Raw genomic sequence first — 21,003 nt, forward strand, 5'->3', positions numbered from 1 at the left:
ACAACAATTCTTTGGTTTCCGTTAAGGAACGGTTGATGTATGTAAAATGTGAAGTTGTTAATAAAAGGCCATGTTGGCCATTTTACTCCAAATGGTGTCATGTTTTTTGTAAAGTTTATTTGATTAAGGGGTGGGGAGTGGTATGGATAGGTAATGGTGGAAGTAGGAGTGGACAAGCCTATCTATGGTGCATTAGTCATGTATATTTAGTGAAATACTGCTTTAATATTTTCTGTACGGAGGGGGGGCCCTGTCAGATATCCTGTATGGGACCCTGTGTTCTCTATCAACAGCCCGGGCACAAGCTATTGAGATATATGTAATCTGTAAAGTCACCTGATTTATGGGTTTTTTATATTTTTTGCACTCATTTATGATTGTTGCTACATTTGTTTTAACCTTTAAGCATGTGCATAATATTTAAAGGAAAGATCACCTGCACATTTATCAGTAAATACTGTAGTTATCCAGTTAGTGTTACCATTGTGCCTTTTGTTTCTCTAAGGTGCACAAAGAACACGCCAGTCAACATATTTCTGAAGAATTACAAAAAGAAAATTAACAGGTTGCTAAGTAAGTACCTGTGAATGTGCCAAGTTAACCAGCATGACAAAAACACGTACATCTGGTTTTATTCATGTATTCGAACTCTTTCTAGGCATGTCTATGCACAGCCCACCTGGTTTCCTCTCTTTAACATTTTAAATCTGCAATAGAGTTTACTTGTCTTGTTGATTTGGTAGAATGTGTATGAGGAAGACCTTTGAGCAGAGCTACATAATAGATCTGATATGCCATGCTGTCATATGAAAATGTCAACTTATTTATAGCTACTTATAATTGTAATCTCGATTCCAAGCAACAACAAATAGAATTCTTTACGCCAGCTTGCACTTGAACTTCTCCACATGCTTACAAAGATCTGCACTTAAGATTTTACAGCCATTCCATGGGTTACTAATGCTTTTTACAAATTACACTTTTTTTTATAGTTCCTTTACGTACGTCAATAGCAGTTCTCATTTTGCTGCCATTGGAGTAAGGAATTCAGAGGAAATTTATTTTTTCCAGATCAGTATGCTTACGTTGCCTGCATTCCAAACTCTGCTACAAGCTGGGTATACACACATATTTTTTTTTTCAGTCAACCAGATGGTCGAACATAAAGAACTGACATCATGATGTGTGAAGAAGGGATCTCCCCCACTGTTTCTTTTATTCTGACAAGGGGATCCCCCTCCACCAGAATACACTGATCAGTGCACCATTGGCTGCAGGTGCTTGAAAGCAGGTCAAGGTTGGGCCCACTGTGTGGCCCATTTAAGACTGTGACTCATAAATCCTTCAAGGAAGGAGGGTGAGTCCTTCAAGGAAGGAGGGGGTAAAGCTTTGGCCATGGAAAGGGATGCCATGTAAGAGATGATCACCTAAGGGACAGTGATTCTAACCTTATTTCCCCTGGAGATGGACACAGAGATACATGACCAGCCTAAAGGATAGGAGGCAGTAATTGGAGAGAAAGAGAATGTCTTGTTCAACTGTGTTGGGTTAAGAGCAGATATGACTGTATTTCTACTAAACGTTCTTCAGTAAAGAAGTTGATCTACATGCGGCCTCAGTGTGCAGTTATTCAGGTATCGCAGTAGATATCATAAGAGTGAACTAGAGTGTCAGTGATTTCACCTGGCTGTTGAGTCCTGGGAGAAGCTGGGCCAGCATATACAGTAGATACACCTGGGGGTGAGGGGATACAGCCATGCAACCAGGAGGGTGGGTAGAGGTCCTGTTCACCGGCCCCCACCCACACATCCAGAGGAAGAGAGTGAGAGTTACAGGGCAGAAGCTGGTATGGAAGGTTATCTTTTATGTTAGGGGTGCTCTGGCTTCCGCTGTGGCCATGAGTAAGGAGGCAGTTACCTGCTAACACACTGATTGAATGCTGGCTTTCCAGCATGACCATTCAACAGAAGCCTGTAGTTAGACCAGCTTCTGTTGAACAGACAGCAGTACACATGTACCAGCCAACTTTCGATACATGTGTACTGGTCTTTAGGGATGCTTTAGAGACAATGAACTTCTATCAGAATTGTCCTCCAAAGTCTGTGGATTAAATGAATAGCTTTGATCAGCAAGCTGCTGATCATAGCAATTCATTCAAAATGTGCCCCCTTCATTCCTCTGCTACCTCCCTCCACACGCTGAGACCCACCACTCTACCAACACAGATCCTTCCCATTGTGCAGCAGCATAAAAACCTAATTTTATGTCCCTTGCACAGCTGATCCCCCCACTTTGTTCTTAATCCCCTTGCAGCTCTATCCTCGCCTGTAACAGGGGGGACAGCAGGCCCTGCAGGGAAGAAACAGTCACTGCCAAGCAGGGAGGATATAGTGGCAGGCAGGCTCTGGCAAAATATCTCAAGTCTGTGTCCCCTGCATGGCCCACTGTCTCTGCTGTGCCTTCCAGTCCTCTGCTGTATTCTTATACCTGTAGCAGCAGAGACATCGGGTTTTGCTAGCACCCACCCAGTGGGAAAGATCAGATCCTTCAGGATTGCCAAGCTGAGTGTCATATTTATTGATCTTTTTCAGTCCTGCATAAAATATGGAGATAGTAAACATGGCATGTCAATTTGTGAATGAACAAGATTCACTCCGCAAAAATGGTCTTGCCACCTGAGGTTAAAGAAGGTGCATAATGAAAGGGTTAATAATAGCACTCTTTTGTATTGCTGCAGAACATTGATTTGAACCTAGAAGTAATCTCTTTACACTGCTGTCCACCAGCGCTTTAAGAGCTTCTAAATGCCAGGAGCAAGAAGTGGGCTTTAAGATCACATGACCACTGTGATTGTCACTGTGGTCACATGATCTGAATCTACTGACCATAAACAAGGACCGGGAACAGTCTGTTGCAACTCGGTCACTTTACTGAGAGTGTGCTCTCAGCACAGAAGAGCAGTTCCCCATAGACAAATACACTATCTTGCCAAAAGTATTGGGATGCCTGCCTTTACATGTACATGAACTTTAATTGCATCCCAGTCTTAGTCTGTAGGGTTCAATATTAAGTTGGCCCACCCCTTGCAGCTATAACAGCTTCAACTCTTCTGGGAAGGCTGTCCACAAGGCTTAGGAGTGTGTCTATAGGAATATTTGACCATTCTTCCAGAAGTGCATTTGTGAGGTCAGGCACTGATGTCGGACGAGAAGGCCTGGCTCACAGTCTCTACTCTAAATCATCCCAAAAGTGTTCTATTGGGTTGAGGTCAGGTGCAGGCCAGTCAACTTCCTCCACCCCAAATTCACTGATCCATGTCTTTATGGACTCTGCTTTGTGCACTGGTGCGCAGTCATATTGGAACAGGAAAGGGTCATCCCCAAACTGTTTCCATAAAGCTGGGATCATGAAATTGTCCATAATGTCATGGTATGCTGACGCCTTAAGAGTTCCCTTCAGTGGAACTAAGGGGCCAAGCCCATCCCCTGAAGAACAACCCCACACCATAATCCCCCTTCCACCAAATTTACACTTGGCACAATGTAGTCAGGCAAGTACCGTTCTCCTGGCAACCGCCAACCCCAGACATTTCCATTGGATTTCCAGACACAGAATCATGATTGGTCACTCCAGAGAACAAGTCTCCACTGCTCTAGTGTCCAGTGGTGGCGTGCTTCACACCCCTGCTTCCGACACTTTGCATTGCACTTGGTGATGTAAGGCTTGGATGCAGCTGCTCGGCCATGGGAATCCATTCCATGAATCTTTCTACACATTGTTGTTGCGCTAATCTGAAGGCCACACAAAGTTTGGAGGTCTTTAGCTATTGACTCTGCAGACAGTTGGTGACTTCTGCGCACTGTGTGCTTCAGCTTGTTCTGACCCCACTCTGTCATTTTATGTGGCCTACCACTTTGTGGCTGAGTTTCTGTGGTTCCCAGTTTATTCCACTTTGTTATAATACCACTAACAGTTGGCCGTGGAATATTTAGTAGCAAGGAAATTCACGGATGGACTTATTGCACAGGTGGCAACCTATCACGATACCACGCTTGAATTCACTGAGCTCCTGAGAGCGACCCATTCCTTCACAAATGTCTGTAGAAGCAGTCTGCATGCCTAGGTGCTTGATTGTATACACCTGTGGCCATGGAGGTGATTGGAACACCTGAATCCAATGATTTGGAGGGGTGTCCCAATACCTTTGGCAATATAGTGTACATAAGGCAGCTCAGTGTTAAGACCTACCCGCCCTGCTGATGCATGGCCCATGACCAGTGGAAACTGGTTAAGTTTCACACACACAAATTACACATACACATAAAGTACAGATGTGCACACAATGTGGTAATGAACATTGTGCGGGTTGGTGCACTAACCCACTAAAGGCCTGTTCATACCAGCAGGCACATGTTATGCTGTATATAATGCATGTGCTGGTCTGCATTGTACATATATGCTGCTCTGATTTGTTACAACCCCTTGTGCTTTGTTGTTTTCCCTTTTTAAAAAAAACATTTTTAAAATTACAGAATTCGATCATTCTATGGCTTAAAGTAGCGCACACACTGAAGTGCACTCTTAGTCAGGCATTACCACAAAGGTGTAGGTGTGAAACCAGCCTATAGACTTTTAGAATTAGTTGCTTGATTACAATTTTGTATATTTTTGATTTTCACTGTTTTGCAAAAAAGATACAATTGGTGATGAATGCAACGAGTATAATTTTTGCCATGGCAAAACGTCACAGTCGTGGCATGTATACAACCTGCTTCTGCCCCTGTGTCAGGTTAAGGGAGGTGATCAAGGGTGGTAAAAGCACAACCCACCTACCTATATTTACTGTCTCCAAACTGCAAGTGTAAGCTAGGCCTTAGTGAAATTTGCATAGAGTATATACAATTAAGGCTGCAAGCAGATCATACATTTTGGAAAAACACCCCTTTGTTTGTTCCCTGAAGGGAGGTAATGGGGGACTGTCAGGGATGTTAATGCAGTAATAATCTTTAATGTATGTTTATATTTTGTAGAAAGTTTTAGGTGAGAATCTGAAGTCTCTGTGATATCATGGTGGGTGTATAATGCAATGTTCATTGGTGTTTTACTTTTATATAAGGCTCTATGGATTTTACAGTTTTATGTATTTTTCCTGAAGAAGAATATGATCTCAAAATGTTGCATTTATTTTTGACATGCCTAATATGTAGTAATCAAAGATAACAGTGGGCTGACAGCATACTGCATATTGTAGCTATCCAGTGGTTGCTACAGCACTCTAAGCAAAAGATCCATTATTGGTTTGGTGTGTGATAAAGATGTCTTCATCATGGAAGTACCACATTCTATTAGAAATCACCCTCTACCTCTAATTGATTACTACAAGCACAATTATTCTGATTGCTGGAGTTGCCACCATGTAGCTGCATTCACATGGTCACATGACTACACCTTGAAAATTGAATGTGTACTTGTTCTCTGTGATGCTACAGCAGGGCTTAAAATTTCAAGTCCTGAGCTACTAGCCAGGCCTTAAGAGTTACTCGCCACCAACAAACACACACAAACAGAGACACCTGTACACCACACACAGACATGTACACACACACAGAAACATGTACACACACGCACAGAGACACATGTACACACACACACATACAGACACATGTATACATACACAGACACGTACAGACACGCATACACAAAGATACATGTACATACACAGAAATACACACGCACAGACACATGTACATATGCACAGACACATGTACACACATACACATGTACATACATACACAGACACACATGCACAGGCACATGTACACACAGACACACACATGTACACACACACACACACACACACACACACACACACACATACATGTATATACACGCAGACACATGTACAGATACACACATGTACTTACACACAGACACATGTACATGCATACACAGACACACACACATACACACGCACACTGTTAAGTGCTCTCTCCTCTCCCCTGAAGCCACCACTGGCTGACATAGAGGATCATGTGACCCTATAAAAAGTTGCAGTACTTCATTGTTCACTCACAGAGCTGGGTACTGCACTCTAAGGGGAGGCAGAGAGCACAACACACACTCCTTGCTTTGCTTTCACTGCGCTCAGCTATTGAGCAGTCTGACGGCTCCCAGTGCCAATGACAGATCCGGCCTGAGCTCCGAGCCTGCTCAGCAAGACTGCCCTGGGGGACACACTCGCCCCCACCATAATTTCCACTCGCCATTGGCGAGCAGGTGAGTGGAAATTTCAAGGCCTGTGCTACAGTATATCTAAAATATTAATATGCACCTGCACAGATTTCAACTTACTCATTCTGTTAAAACTTACATATAAAAAATATACTGTACAGGTTTATCTATATATGAAATTGTGGTTTAAAGCCAGTACCTGAAATTAAACTTGTCCACAGAATTAGCCAGGTGTCTGGGGTTTTGAGAGCATCGGTACAGATTCCTCTCATCCATAGGAATAATGTCAACATCACTGAAGATAAAACAGTCATAGTCATAATCTTTACAAGCTTCTGTAAAGCCAACATTCATCAGCTTAGCTCTGTTGAAAGTTGAATATTCTATCTGCAAAAACAAAAGATTACATAGTGGACATTATTCTTAATGCTACAGTATGTTCTCATTTTCTTTACCACTGATGTGTGAGTTGCACCTACAAATATAAAATGTTTTCACCAACGACACTCAAAACACATTTAAAAATTTTGCCAGGGTTTAGGCACAGATGCCCAGCTGCCACCTCACCCAACATCAATGAACTATCACTTGTTGAGCTCTAACATTTTAAATCTGTTTTCAGCAGCGAATCTGTAAAGTTACTCTACTGACAATTTTCTTTTTTACTTTTTGCAATATTACATAATTACATAGTTAGTTAATATTAATATTAAAAAAATAAAAATCTGTGAAGCCCTCATGGCTGTAACAGTGAAGTAGAATATAGCAATGTATCTCTGCTTTTAATCCTCTGGTAAACATTCCCCACACCAGTTACAACGTGCTTTGTTTAATGAACCAGGTCTTTGTTCATTCCAGTTTTAAAGTGTTACTAAACCCACAACAGTAAAATCAGTCTGTATATGCAGTACAGCATGCTTGCTATACTCACTGTGGAACCTAAGGGGTTAATACTCTGCATTGTGTAACAAGGATGTTTGATCCTTTCTTCTTTGCCCCTCCTCTTGTTGAAATGTCCACCTGATACAGACTGAATCCATAGTCACATGCACATGCTCAGTTTGGTGTGTATTGCTAGAGAGGTTTTTTTTTCTTGGGAGCCCAAACAGCACTGCCCAGACAGAGAGTCAATCGTTTCACATCCTCCTAAAGCAGAAAGTAAATCACTCTTACAAGCTTTAACCAGTGCTCAGCTGAAGTCACAAGACTGCTCTAACTGCTGATGAGAAAAGGTATTTAGCAGTTTATATTTACTAAAATAATTGCATTTCCATGTTATGTGTCCTGTGGGAGACCAGATATAGTGAATGTAGGGTCTGGGGTTTAGTAACACTTTAATAGTGTCCCTCTTTTAATTTTTGTTGCAGATTACAATCCTAATATTGTTTTTCATATGCCTTTGATGTTATTTACTTTTGGTATCAATTTCGCTATGTTTTAAAGAGGATATAACTAACTAATCCTAAAACTATTCCCACCCCTCTTCTAACACCTATACCATCTACCGCGTGGAGTAAAAATGCATATACCAAAATTTTCGCTCCATAGGACACACTTTTCCCCCCCCAAAAAAATTGGGGAAAATGTCTGTGCGTCTTATGGAGTGAAAATGGAGCGGCCAGCCCGGTATTCCCTGTCGCTGCCGCTGTGTTAGAATACCGGGCCGGCCACTCGGCTCTACTGTGCACAAGAACCTGCTCCTCGGTCCTACCTGTTCCTCGGTCCAGCGGTGTCCTGCTTTCACCAGCCGTCTTCTCTCCCTGGTGCCGGAATCTTCAGTGTGGGCACCAGGCTGTGACAGCTTGCGGCTTCACAGTAAAGTGCTCACTGCGCATGCGCTTTGTGAATGGCCCCGTAGTCTTCTGGGACCTGTCACGTGTCCCCCAAGACTATGGGGAGGAAGGGGGGGGATAAATTTGGGTACCCACCTCCCCCCATCCCCAAAGGTCTGCAGTCTCTGGTCATCTCCTGTAAAATGTCCGCAGTTTCTGGTCATCTCCTGTACTGTGTCCGCAGTCTCTGGTCATCTCCTGCACTGTGTCCGCAGTCTCTGGTCATCTCCTGTACTATGTCCGCAGTCTCTGGTCATCTCTTGTACTATGTCCGCAGTCTCTGGTCATCTGTAGTATGTCCGCAGTCTCTGGTCATCCCTTTTACTATGTCCGCAGTCTCTGGTCATCTCCTGTACTGTGTCCGCAGTCTCTGGTCATCTGTAGTATGTCCGCAGTCTCTGGTCATCTCCTGTACTATGTCCGCAGTCTCTGGTCATCTCTTGTACTATGTCCGTAGTCTCTGGTCATCTGTAGTATGTCCGCAGTCTCTGGTCATCTCCTGTACTATGTCCGCAGTCCCTGGTCATCTCCTGTAATATGTCTGCAGTCTCTGGTCATCTCCTGTACTGTGTCCGCAGTCTCTGGTCATCTCCTGTACTATGTCCGCAGTCTCTGGTCATCTCCTGTACTATGTCCGCAGTCTCTGGTCATCTCCTGTACTATGTCCGCAGTCTCTGGTCATCTCCTGTACTATGTCCGCAGTCTCTGGTCATCTCCTATACTGTGTCCGCAGTCTCTGGTCATCTCCTGTACTGTGTCTGCAGTCTCTGGTCATCTCCTGTACTGTGTCCGCAGTCTCTGGTCATCTCCTGTACTATGTCCGCAGTCTCTGGTCATCCCCTGTACTATGTCCGCAGTCCCTGGTCATCTCCTGTACTATGTCAGCAGTCTCTGGTCATCTCCTGTACTATGTCCGCAGTCTCTGGTCATCTCCTGTACTATGTCCGCAGTCTCTGGTCATCTCCTGTACTGTGTCTGCAGTCTCTGGTCATCTCCTGTACTATGTCCGCAGTCTCTGGTCATCTCCTGTACTATGTCCGCAGTCTCTGGTCATCTCCTGTACTGTGTCTGCAGTCTCTGGTCATCTCCTGTACTATGTCCGCAGTCTCTGGTCATCTCCTGTACTATGTCCGCAGTCTCTGGTCATCTCCTGTACTATGTCTGCAGTCCTTTGGTTCAGAATTATTTTTTTCTTGTTTTCCTCCTTTAAAATCTAGGTGCGTCTTATGGTCAGGTGCAACTCATGAAGCGAAAAATACGGTACTTACCTATTTTCAGGCCTCTCTGTTCCGGTCACATGATCACCCCATCAGGCAGTGCCTGCTACAGAAGAGAGCAGAGTGCTCTGACAATGGCTGGAATGCCTTACCAATGACTTCACCCATAGGCTTACTATGGGGCATCCATTGTCAGCACTTCCTTCTCTTCTCTGAAGCCACTGTTAGCTGACACAGGGGAGCCGATCACATGACTGGACATGAGCAGCTTGAAAATAGGTAAGTATATACATCTTTCTTCCACAGGGTAGTTAGTAAAGGAGGAAGGGATCAGAGCAGTTTTAAGAGTAGTTGATTGTATCTCGAAATTCTACTTTTAGGTTCTGCTGTGCCTTTTAGTCCTCTTGGACAGCATTCTTAAAACACAGAAATGTGTAGCATGTTGATAGGCTTGAGAAAGGGAATTGGTCCCTGGAAACGCATAGCAATTCTTACCACACAACTATAGTCATTCAGTCCCTCGGATTTCAGCCAGCATTGATTTCTGAGCCACTGTGAGCTGGCACCCACTGACGTGCTGGCTCTCATTAACAGCTCTGACTATTTGGCAGCATCATCTACTACAACTGCTTGTGATCAGTCGAGAAACCCAACAACATTTTTTTTCATGTAAGGACCAGTTACCAGTTGTTCAGGCAGACCTGATTAGAAGCTCCATGCAGCCTCATGGTCAGGTGGATATAAACTGACTTGTAGCCATTTACACCTGTCTACCTCTGAGTCTGTCCAGGTTTAGGGAAAAAATGGAAAAGGATTGCATCATTTTCTGTTTTTTCAAACCTAAACATGACAGATAAGAGGGAGCCTGATGTAAAAGGACATCAGATTCCATTTACATCCAACCACTCTGTCAATGGTCAGCTCTTGTCTGCCAGGCACAAACTGAATGGGCAAGGATGTAAAAACAACTGACATTTGTCCAATTTAGCTCAGATTCAGCATTAGATCTGGTCACAGATCCCCTGCTGATTGGAACTGACACTGCTCCATGTGAAAGAGCCCTAGGTGGATTATGTGTTAGTTTTTTTTCAATGAATGTTTAAATGTTAACCACTTCTGGAGCCTTTTCTTCTGGTTCTTTTAGACCACAAAATACAGTTTTTCTTATTAAAAGGGTTTTTTTCTTCTTCGAGGCCTGGGCATCTAACACTAATATTGGGTAATCCAGAGTTTCCACCTGGACTGACCAAAATGGCTTTTTATGCTGGCAACCCTAGGCTTACAAGTCAAAATTAGTGCAGCGCTATGGTCAATCTTTTCTAAATCTTTATTTAACCGTTTAGTCAAATTAAGCATCTCTGGGGATTCCTTAAAAGGTTCTAATTTGGATTTAATGTCCCCTATTTGGGAATCCAAACTCCTCATTTTCTTTTGTTTTCTTTTCATTAAAATCTGTACCAGTTCTAGCCCTTTCTCGTGAAAGAAATTAAACCACTCTTCTATTGATTCTGGGTCCGTCAACCCATCATTAATTGGTACATCCCATCGCAACCTCCTAGGAACCAATTTATCTTTGAGATATTTTTCATGGGTTATAATATCCCACCATGTGGAGATTTTTTTCTCCATCAGATGTCCTAATTTACTGAGTACTGAGTATCCAGATCACCAGCTTTACCGCTAAGTGGATAATTAAATACCTCATCCAAATTCAGATTTCTATTCTTTATAAACCCAAAAATCTCCATAATTAGCTGCTAGAGGCTAAATAAGGTATCACTCAATGAATGGATGTATTAACAAGTTCCTCCTGCGCTTCTATGGAGTCTCTACCACTCTTAAGCTGCTAGCACTTAATACTGGAACCTATAAACAGTACACGATATACAAGTCAAAATTAGTGCAGCGCTATAAAGTGCATAAGAAATACATCAATAGAGTCACAAAGCAGATTTTGTAAAGTAAAGTGGCACACGTGCTCAATATTCATGCAAATAAACAGGTGATGTGCCACTCAATGATATCAAATAAATGATACTCCTATAACTGTATTGAAAAAAAATATATAAATACCATATACCAATAACAATGCTTCACACTCCAAGCCGTAATCAGTGAATACAGTGACAAATAACAGAGGCTAGTACAGTTCATAAAATGTAATCCGTGCTTCACTCATAGGACAATACATGCAGGTGACCACAACGCATGTGAGATTCCGTGAAGGTGTCAGTCCTCCTATGGCTAAAATGCCCCCTCACCTTAAATCAATGGCCCAGTGGACCGTCACGCTTTTAAGATCATACAAAGATCTTACTCCAAAAATGGAGGTCAGCAGACCTTCTGTTGACCCCTCCATAATAGGCAAGTATACAGGACACTCAGGGTACTTGGCAGCCACTAGATATATCTCTCATCATGAAAATGATGAGCAAAGAAAGAACTTTCCATAGTGTAGTATTTAAATAGAAATTAGTAATTTATTGTCAACAACTATTACTCACATGTAGTAGTAATTACAGTAGTCTTCCATATGTATGGACACAGTGCATGGGTAAGGGCTCTTCCTGGTGTAATAAGATGGCGGCTGCATCGGAAATGCGTCACTGCTAGTCGGCCGCGTATCTACGCGTTACGTCGCAGTAACTCGCGACTTCATCAGGATAACGCTATTGGTAGGCAGCTCTCCCTTATATATTGGCTAAATGGACCGCAAACAGCTGTCGCCTATTTGTACTCATTATCTCTGGCCGGCGGCCATATTACCGGAGGGAGGCCACTTCTAAACTATATCGCTAGGTGTCACATAAGGTTAGTATACGGAAGATGCTTCTCATAAAGATATAATAATGTAATAATCTACGCCTATATCTTTCATATTAGGTTCAAAACAATAAGTCCCATCCACTAGCATGAATGTAGCCTAAAAAACCATATCATCATATACTTTATAAAGATATATTATTAAAAATTACAACTTTATTACTTAGTGTATAAAAACTCATCAAATGATTAAACAATACATACATAAAGTTCAATAATAAATGGGGTAATAAAAATATATATAAAAAATTCATATATTAAATTTCAATAATAATATATAATAAATAATAAAACTTGCCTCCTCATGCAGTGTACCCATACATTTACAATATACCCACATACAAATCAAATTCTAATATTAAACAATTTAATTGGTGAATAAATAAATCTAAAAGATATCAATATATATATAAAAATACGAATAAATATATATAAATATTTAAAAATGCTGATAATACACCAATGTTACATTTATAACCATTAAGAATCACTGATAAAACAGTTTAAGTCAAATTCATTTAACCCTCTAGGAACTTGTGTACCCATGTGGAAAATCCATTTCGATTCTGCCTTGCTCAAATATCTAACCTTGTTACTACCCCTCCAGTGTCTTTTAAATTTTTCAATTCCCCAAAATTTTAACATCCTGGGATCCTTATTATGATACATGGTGAAGTGCTTAGAAACATTATGTTTTGGGAAACCTTTTTTGATGTTCTGTACATGTTCTCTAATTCTTTTCCAAATTGGTCTTTTAGTTCGTCCAATGTATTGGAAGCCACATTTCATATAAAATATACATAAATAATTGAATAGTCATGCATAAAACATAACCCCTAACTGGGGCACGTGAATGAATACTAGTGATGATGACACAAAAACACCATGCAAAAGGGATTCCTACAGGTGACAAAAGGTGCATAGATTACAGTCCACTATACACGAAGACTGCAATCCTTGAACAAGCGTGAAAGTGCCACTGGTGCCACTGGTGTCATAATCCGGAAATGGTAAGAGTGCCTCCTCACCTCCCCGCACTGACCACAAGGGCCAATACGCCTTTGCACCTAATAGGTGTAATCCTCGAGTGCCAGCCGATAAGGTCCACACTGGATGCTACCTCAGACGCTGTGCTCCCAAATGCCAAATCCAGCTGCTCTATAGTGGTGGTATTAGACCACCAGATGATGCTCAGAGATATAAAGAGAGACTTGCCATAGCGTGATACCGTAACGTTTATTAATAAGATGTAAGCAATTAAAATGTCCACTCACATGTCCACATTAAAAGTATAGCCTTAGAATGCTCCTCCTGTATCCTCGTGCTATGGGTGTACCCGGAGTCCCAATATGGCGCGTGCGTCGGAAATGACGTCACTGCGTACCGGAAGTGTCGTCAGGGCGTACCAACGCGTTGCGTCACGAATACCACGTGACTTCATCAGGGTGACCGCCCCCAGTGAGAACACAACTTTTTATAGGCCGCTGGGGTGTCAATCAGCCGACTAGCCCACCCACCGCGGCCATTTTCCCGGAGTCCAGATAATAGGTACTAAAAATACATCCGCAACATAGTTCTAGCAGCCATATTGTGGACCAGGTAAACGGGTATACAGAGAAACAAACTCCTGTGTATACCCCATACATAATAACACCCATTTTGCACCTTGATAGGATAAGTGGAATGACTGAGCAAAATACTAAACAATAACTGCCATAGAACGATGCATTAACTACTCAGTTGGGAACTTGGATGAATGACTAGGTTAAAAACTTAATTAGGACCTTAATTAAAAAACCTGCATGTGCAAATAACCGTACACGCACATGTAGGAAAACATATAAAGTGCATGACACACAAAAGGATAAAATTTGCATAAAAATGATAAAACACCAAAGCAATATCATATCAGGTGAACTACCTCCAAACCAGAAATGGTAAAAATGGTTAAAAATAAAATTAAAAATCACTTATAAAACAATTAAGGTCGAACTCTACATTCAAACCTCTGGGTACCTGTGTCTGCATAATATAGATCCACTTCGACTCGGCCTGACTTAACGATCTTACTTTATGCGAACCCCTCCAATGACCATTATATTTTTCTATTCCCCAAAATAATAGTGAAGACGGATCTTTATTATGATAAAGGGAGAAATGTTTAGAAACATTGTGTTTGGGGTTACCCTTTTTTATATTCTGTACATGTTCGCGGATCCTCTTCCACATTGGTCGCTTGGTTCTCCCAATGTATTGGAGGCCACACTTACATTGAAGACCATATACTACACCCTCCGTTCTACATGTAATAAAATCTCTAATTTGATGTTCTTCTCCATTACTATGTGACACAAACACTTTGCGTCTTGGGTTCTGTCCTTTTGTCTCCTTACAAGCAAAACATGATTTACAAGGAAAGAAGCCCTTTTGTTCTAAAAACGTAATGGTTTTACTTTTTATAGGAGGGTCTAGTACATTTTTCACCAATTTTGTCCTAAGTGAAGGTGCTTTCCTATATACAAATTGAGGCCGTTCTGGTATTATATTACTCAAAACTGGATCCACCTTAAGAATGGGCCAATGTTTTTTAAAAACCTTCTCTATCTTCTTATAGTGTACATTGAAATCCAATATTATAGGCACTTGTTGATCACTATTCAGACCCCTAGGGCCACCCTGGGCCTTAGCTTTATCCACCAGAAGTATATCTCTTTCTATGTTGCCAATCATATCGATCTTACTTTTAATCTGGTCCCGGGGATACCCTTTTGCGATAAATCTTTCACCTAATATTTCCACTTGTTGTTCGTAATCCTTTTTAGAAGTACAGTTCCTCCTCAAGCGGACAAATTGGCCTTTAGGTATATTGCATAGCCAGGATGGATAATGACAGCTATCACGCGGAATATACCCATTCCTGTCTACGCTTTTAAAAAACGTTTTGGTAATAATATTTCCTTTATGTATCCCCACATTGAGATCCAAAAAATTGATATGCGAGCTATTGTACTCCCAGGCGAGTTTGATGTTTTTATTATTACAATTCAGTTTGTTAAGAAAGGACACCAGAGAGTTCGCATCACCTTTCCACAAGACGAACACATCGTCTATATAGCGCCTAAACACCAACATCTCATGGGGAGGGGATTGATAAACTGCATTTTCCTCCCAGTGGGCCATGAATAGGTTAGCCACACTGGGAGCGAAACGTGCTCCCATGGCTACACCCTTAATTTGCTTATAATACTTCTTGTCATGCCAAAAGTAGTTATGTGACAGACAAAAGTCTAGACACTCCACCAAATACTTCCTTTGATGCCAGGTAATATCACTATACTCCCTCAGTCCCCATTCGACTGATTCTATAGCATCTTTGTGTCCAATGATGGTATACAAGGATGCAACATCCGCACTTGCTAGGTATAAATCTATATTCTCCTCCTCTTGTATTTCATGCAGAATTTGTATGAGATGTTTGGTATCCCGTAGGTATGATTTTGTTTTTTTAACCAAAGGCTGTAGGTATATATCAATATATTGACCTAATCTCGCAAGGATGGACTCAATCCCATTCACGATAGGCCTCCCTGGTGGATTAATAGGGTCTTTGTGTAATTTCGGGACAGTATAAATCACCGGAATCCGACATACTTCCGGGACCAAAAATTTAGATTCTTTTTTATTCAGGATCTTTTTCTCAGTGCCTTTCTTGACCAGTTTCCCCAGTTCTTTCTTGTACCCAATGGTAGGATTCTTAGGGAGTATTTGGTATGTGGTGAAATCTGCCAATTGATCTCCTAGTTCTTTCGTATAATAATCTTTGGCTAACACCACAATACCACCTCCCTTATCGGCTGGCCTAATTACTATATTGTCTCTTTTTATAAGTCTTTTCATACCAATATGTATACCAATATTTGAATGAATTTTTGGTAAGACTAATTTCTCCAAATCCTGTACTACCATTTTCTTAAAAGTGTCCACCTGACTGTTGTTTGAATTCTGTGGATTAAACAGTGACTTGTTTCTTAAATTAGAATGTAGTATATCATTATTATCTACACTAAGACTGTATTTGGATCCAGATGTTCCCATAAAGTATTTTTTGAGATTTAATTTTCTTATAAACTTCTGTGTATCCACATAAACGTCAAATTTACATGCTGGCTTAGGGGGGGCATATTTCAGACCCTTGTCCAACACCATAATTTCTTCTTTGGTGAGGACGGATCCACTCAAATTGAACACTCCTTCACCTAATTCTCTCTTTTCCTTTTGCTTTTTCCACCCGGCTCTACATCCCCTACTCTTGAGGGGCTTCTTCTTCTTTCCATAGCCGGGCTCCTCTCTTTCCATCCCCTCTCTAAAAAATCCTGCTGGGGCTGACCATAGCCCAATGGTTCATATCTATTATATGTAGGTACTGGACTCCTTCCACCTTGATGGTGGTAATAATTCCAATTGTCCTGTTGGTAATGTCTAGGGCTCCTCTCATAGTACTGTCTATTCTCATACCCATATTGGGGTTCAGGTCTTCCATAATTTTCCATTCTAGGTATATAGTTGGGCCTATACGGTTGATAATATGGCTTCCATTTCTTCCCTTTTCCTCCCCCCTTCTGTTTATTTTGATTATTATTCTGGGGATGACTTCCATTCTGTGGTCTCCACCCATTTCTTGGTGTCTGATAGGCTGAATTATTATTATTATTTTTATACTGGTTTTTAGTATTCTGATCGCCTTGATATATAACTGGTTTTCTTGGCGTCTCTATTCTTGTCTCCTTCACTGGAGTAGTACTGACCGATATAGTTTCCATATCAATTGCTAGAGACTGCCATTTAAAAACCTGATCCTTCTTAAAATCATTATAATCTCGCTGATACTTCTTTCCTTTCCTATATTTAATTTCTTGATCCAGTTTGTCCAGATCTTTATTTAGCCTTTTAGTTAACTCTATCATCTCCTGGGAGTCTTTTAAGGGTTCAATCTTGTCTCTAATTTCGCCAATTTGTGTATCCAAAGTCCTCATTTTCTTTTGTTTCCTTTTTAATAAGAGCCTCAATAATTCTAATCCTTTCTCATGGAAAAAACTGAACCATTCTTCAGTGGATTCCTCATCTGCTAATCCGTCTGCAATTGGCACATCCCATCTTAAGCGTCTAGGAATTAATCTATCTTTGAGATATTTTTCATAAGTGACCATATCCCACCAAGTGGCCAATTTCTTTTCCATTAGATGCCCTAACTTTCTGTAGTGGGATTCCAGATCCCCATTTTTGTTGACTGTGTGTTTAAAAATATCTTCTAAGTTACATGATCTATTTTCAATAAAACTAAAAACTTCCATCTCAGCTGCTGGAGTGAGTCGGTAAGATAGTCAGAGAATAAAATATAATAATACCTCCTGCGCTTTAGATGAAGAAAAAAGCTACACTAAGCTGCCAACACCCTCCTTTACACCAAAAAGAACATATATAAACAAGAAAAAATTGGTGTGGCGCTAAGATAAATACCACTAATACCACATATCATATAAAATATACATAAATAATTGAATAGTCATGCATAAAACATAACCCCTAACTGGGGCACGTGAATGAATACTAGTGATGATGACACAAAAACACCATGCAAAAGGGATTCCTACAGGTGACAAAAGGTGCATAGATTACAGTCCACTATACACGAAGACTGCAATCCTTGAACAAGCGTGAAAGTGCCACTGGTGCCACTGGTGTCATAATCCGGAAATGGTAAGAGTGCCTCCTCACCTCCCCGCACTGACCACAAGGGCCAATACGCCTTTGCACCTAATAGGTGTAATCCTCGAGTGCCAGCCGATAAGGTCCACACTGGATGCTACCTCAGACGCTGTGCTCCCAAATGCCAAATCCAGCTGCTCTATAGTGGTGGTATTAGACCACCAGATGATGCTCAGAGATATAAAGAGAGACTTGCCATAGCGTGATACCGTAACGTTTATTAATAAGATGTAAGCAATTAAAATGTCCACTCACATGTCCACATTAAAAGTATAGCCTTAGAATGCTCCTCCTGTATCCTCGTGCTATGGGTGTACCCGGAGTCCCAATATGGCGCGTGCGTCGGAAATGACGTCACTGCGTACCGGAAGTGTCGTCAGGGCGTACCAACGCGTTGCGTCACGAATACCACGTGACTTCATCAGGGTGACCGCCCCCAGTGAGAACACAACTTTTTATAGGCCGCTGGGGTGTCAATCAGCCGACTAGCCCACCCACCGCGGCCATTTTCCCGGAGTCCAGATAATAGGTACTAAAAATACATCCGCAACATAGTTCTAGCAGCCATATTGTGGACCAGGTAAACGGGTATACAGAGAAACAAACTCCTGTGTATACCCCATACATAATAACACCCATTTTGCACCTTGATAGGATAAGTGGAATGACTGAGCAAAATACTAAACAATAACTGCCATAGAACGATGCATTAACTACTCAGTTGGGAACTTGGATGAATGACTAGGTTAAAAACTTAATTAGGACCTTAATTAAAAAACCTGCATGTGCAAATAACCGTACACGCACATGTAGGAAAACATATAAAGTGCATGACACACAAAAGGATAAAATTTGCATAAAAATGATAAAACACCAAAGCAATATCATATCAGGTGAACTACCTCCAAACCAGAAATGGTAAAAATGGTTAAAAATAAAATTAAAAATCACTTATAAAACAATTAAGGTCGAACTCTACATTCAAACCTCTGGGTACCTGTGTCTGCATAATATAGATCCACTTCGACTCGGCCTGACTTAACGATCTTACTTTATGCGAACCCCTCCAATGACCATTATATTTTTCTATTCCCCAAAATAATAGTGAAGACGGATCTTTATTATGATAAAGGGAGAAATGTTTAGAAACATTGTGTTTGGGGTTACCCTTTTTTATATTCTGTACATGTTCGCGGATCCTCTTCCACATTGGTCGCTTGGTTCTCCCAATGTATTGGAGGCCACACTTACATTGAAGACCATATACTACACCCTCCGTTCTACATGTAATAAAATCTCTAATTTGATGTTCTTCTCCATTACTATGTGACACAAACACTTTGCGTCTTGGGTTCTGTCCTTTTGTCTCCTTACAAGCAAAACATGATTTACAAGGAAAGAAGCCCTTTTGTTCTAAAAACGTAATGGTTTTACTTTTTATAGGAGGGTCTAGTACATTTTTCACCAATTTTGTCCTAAGTGAAGGTGCTTTCCTATATACAAATTGAGGCCGTTCTGGTATTATATTACTCAAAACTGGATCCACCTTAAGAATGGGCCAATGTTTTTTAAAAACCTTCTCTATCTTCTTATAGTGTACATTGAAATCCAATATTATAGGCACTTGTTGATCACTATTCAGACCCCTAGGGCCACCCTGGGCCTTAGCTTTATCCACCAGAAGTATATCTCTTTCTATGTTGCCAATCATATCGATCTTACTTTTAATCTGGTCCCGGGGATACCCTTTTGCGATAAATCTTTCACCTAATATTTCCACTTGTTGTTCGTAATCCTTTTTAGAAGTACAGTTCCTCCTCAAGCGGACAAATTGGCCTTTAGGTATATTGCATAGCCAGGATGGATAATGACAGCTATCACGCGGAATATACCCATTCCTGTCTACGCTTTTAAAAAACGTTTTGGTAATAATATTTCCTTTATGTATCCCCACATTGAGATCCAAAAAATTGATATGCGAGCTATTGTACTCCCAGGCGAGTTTGATGTTTTTATTATTACAATTCAGTTTGTTAAGAAAGGACACCAGAGAGTTCGCATCACCTTTCCACAAGACGAACACATCGTCTATATAGCGCCTAAACACCAACATCTCATGGGGAGGGGATTGATAAACTGCATTTTCCTCCCAGTGGGCCATGAATAGGTTAGCCACACTGGGAGCGAAACGTGCTCCCATGGCTACACCCTTAATTTGCTTATAATACTTCTTGTCATGCCAAAAGTAGTTATGTGACAGACAAAAGTCTAGACACTCCACCAAATACTTCCTCTGATCCTGAATAAAAAAGATCCTGAATAAAAAAGAATCTAAATTTTTGGTCCCGGAAGTATGTCGGATTCCGGTGATTTATACTGTCCCGAAATTACACAAAGACCCTATTAATCCACCAGGGAGGCCTATCGTGAATGGGATTGAGTCCATCCTTGCGAGATTAGGTCAATATATTGATATATACCTACAGCCTTTGGTTAAAAAAACAAAATCATACCTACGGGATACCAAACATCTCATACAAATTCTGCATGAAATACAAGAGGAGGAGAATATAGATTTATACCTAGCAAGTGCGGATGTTGCATCCTTGTATACCATCATTGGACACAAAGATGCTATAGAATCAGTCGAATGGGGACTGAGGGAGTATAGTGATATTACCTGGCATCAAAGGAAGTATTTGGTGGAGTGTCTAGACTTTTGTCTGTCACATAACTACTTTTGGCATGACAAGAAGTATTATAAGCAAATTAAGGGTGTAGCCATGGGAGCACGTTTCGCTCCCAGTGTGGCTAACCTATTCATGGCCCACTGGGAGGAAAATGCAGTTTATCAATCCCCTCCCCATGAGATGTTGGTGTTTAGGCGCTATATAGACGATGTGTTCGTCTTGTGGAAAGGTGATGCGAACTCTCTGGTGTCCTTTCTTAACAAACTGAATTGTAATAATAAAAACATCAAACTCGCCTGGGAGTACAATAGCTCGCATATCAATTTTTTGGATCTCAATGTGGGGATACATAAAGGAAATATTATTACCAAAACGTTTTTTAAAAGCGTAGACAGGAATGGGTATATTCCGCGTGATAGCTGTCATTATCCATCCTGGCTATGC

General features: G+C 41.1%; 1 protein-coding gene across 1 annotated transcript in view; it reads right to left on the reverse strand.

Moving 5' to 3' along the window:
* LOC149468505 (beta-1,4-galactosyltransferase 2-like) overlaps positions 1-21,003 on the reverse strand; it is a 123,931-nt gene that overhangs the window by 24,628 nt on the left and 78,300 nt on the right. Inside the window, exon 5 of the mRNA XM_089670018.1 lies at positions 6,431-6,618. Within this exon, the coding sequence (XP_089526144.1) occupies positions 6,431-6,618 (188 nt within the window). The remainder of the gene's footprint in view (positions 1-6,430; positions 6,619-21,003) is intronic.

This window comes from Staurois parvus, unplaced genomic scaffold (assembly GCF_062004578.1).
Source record: "Staurois parvus isolate SC_StPar_1 unplaced genomic scaffold, SC_StPar_1.0 ptg000086l, whole genome shotgun sequence".
Lineage (NCBI taxonomy): Eukaryota > Metazoa > Chordata > Amphibia > Anura > Ranidae > Staurois > Staurois parvus.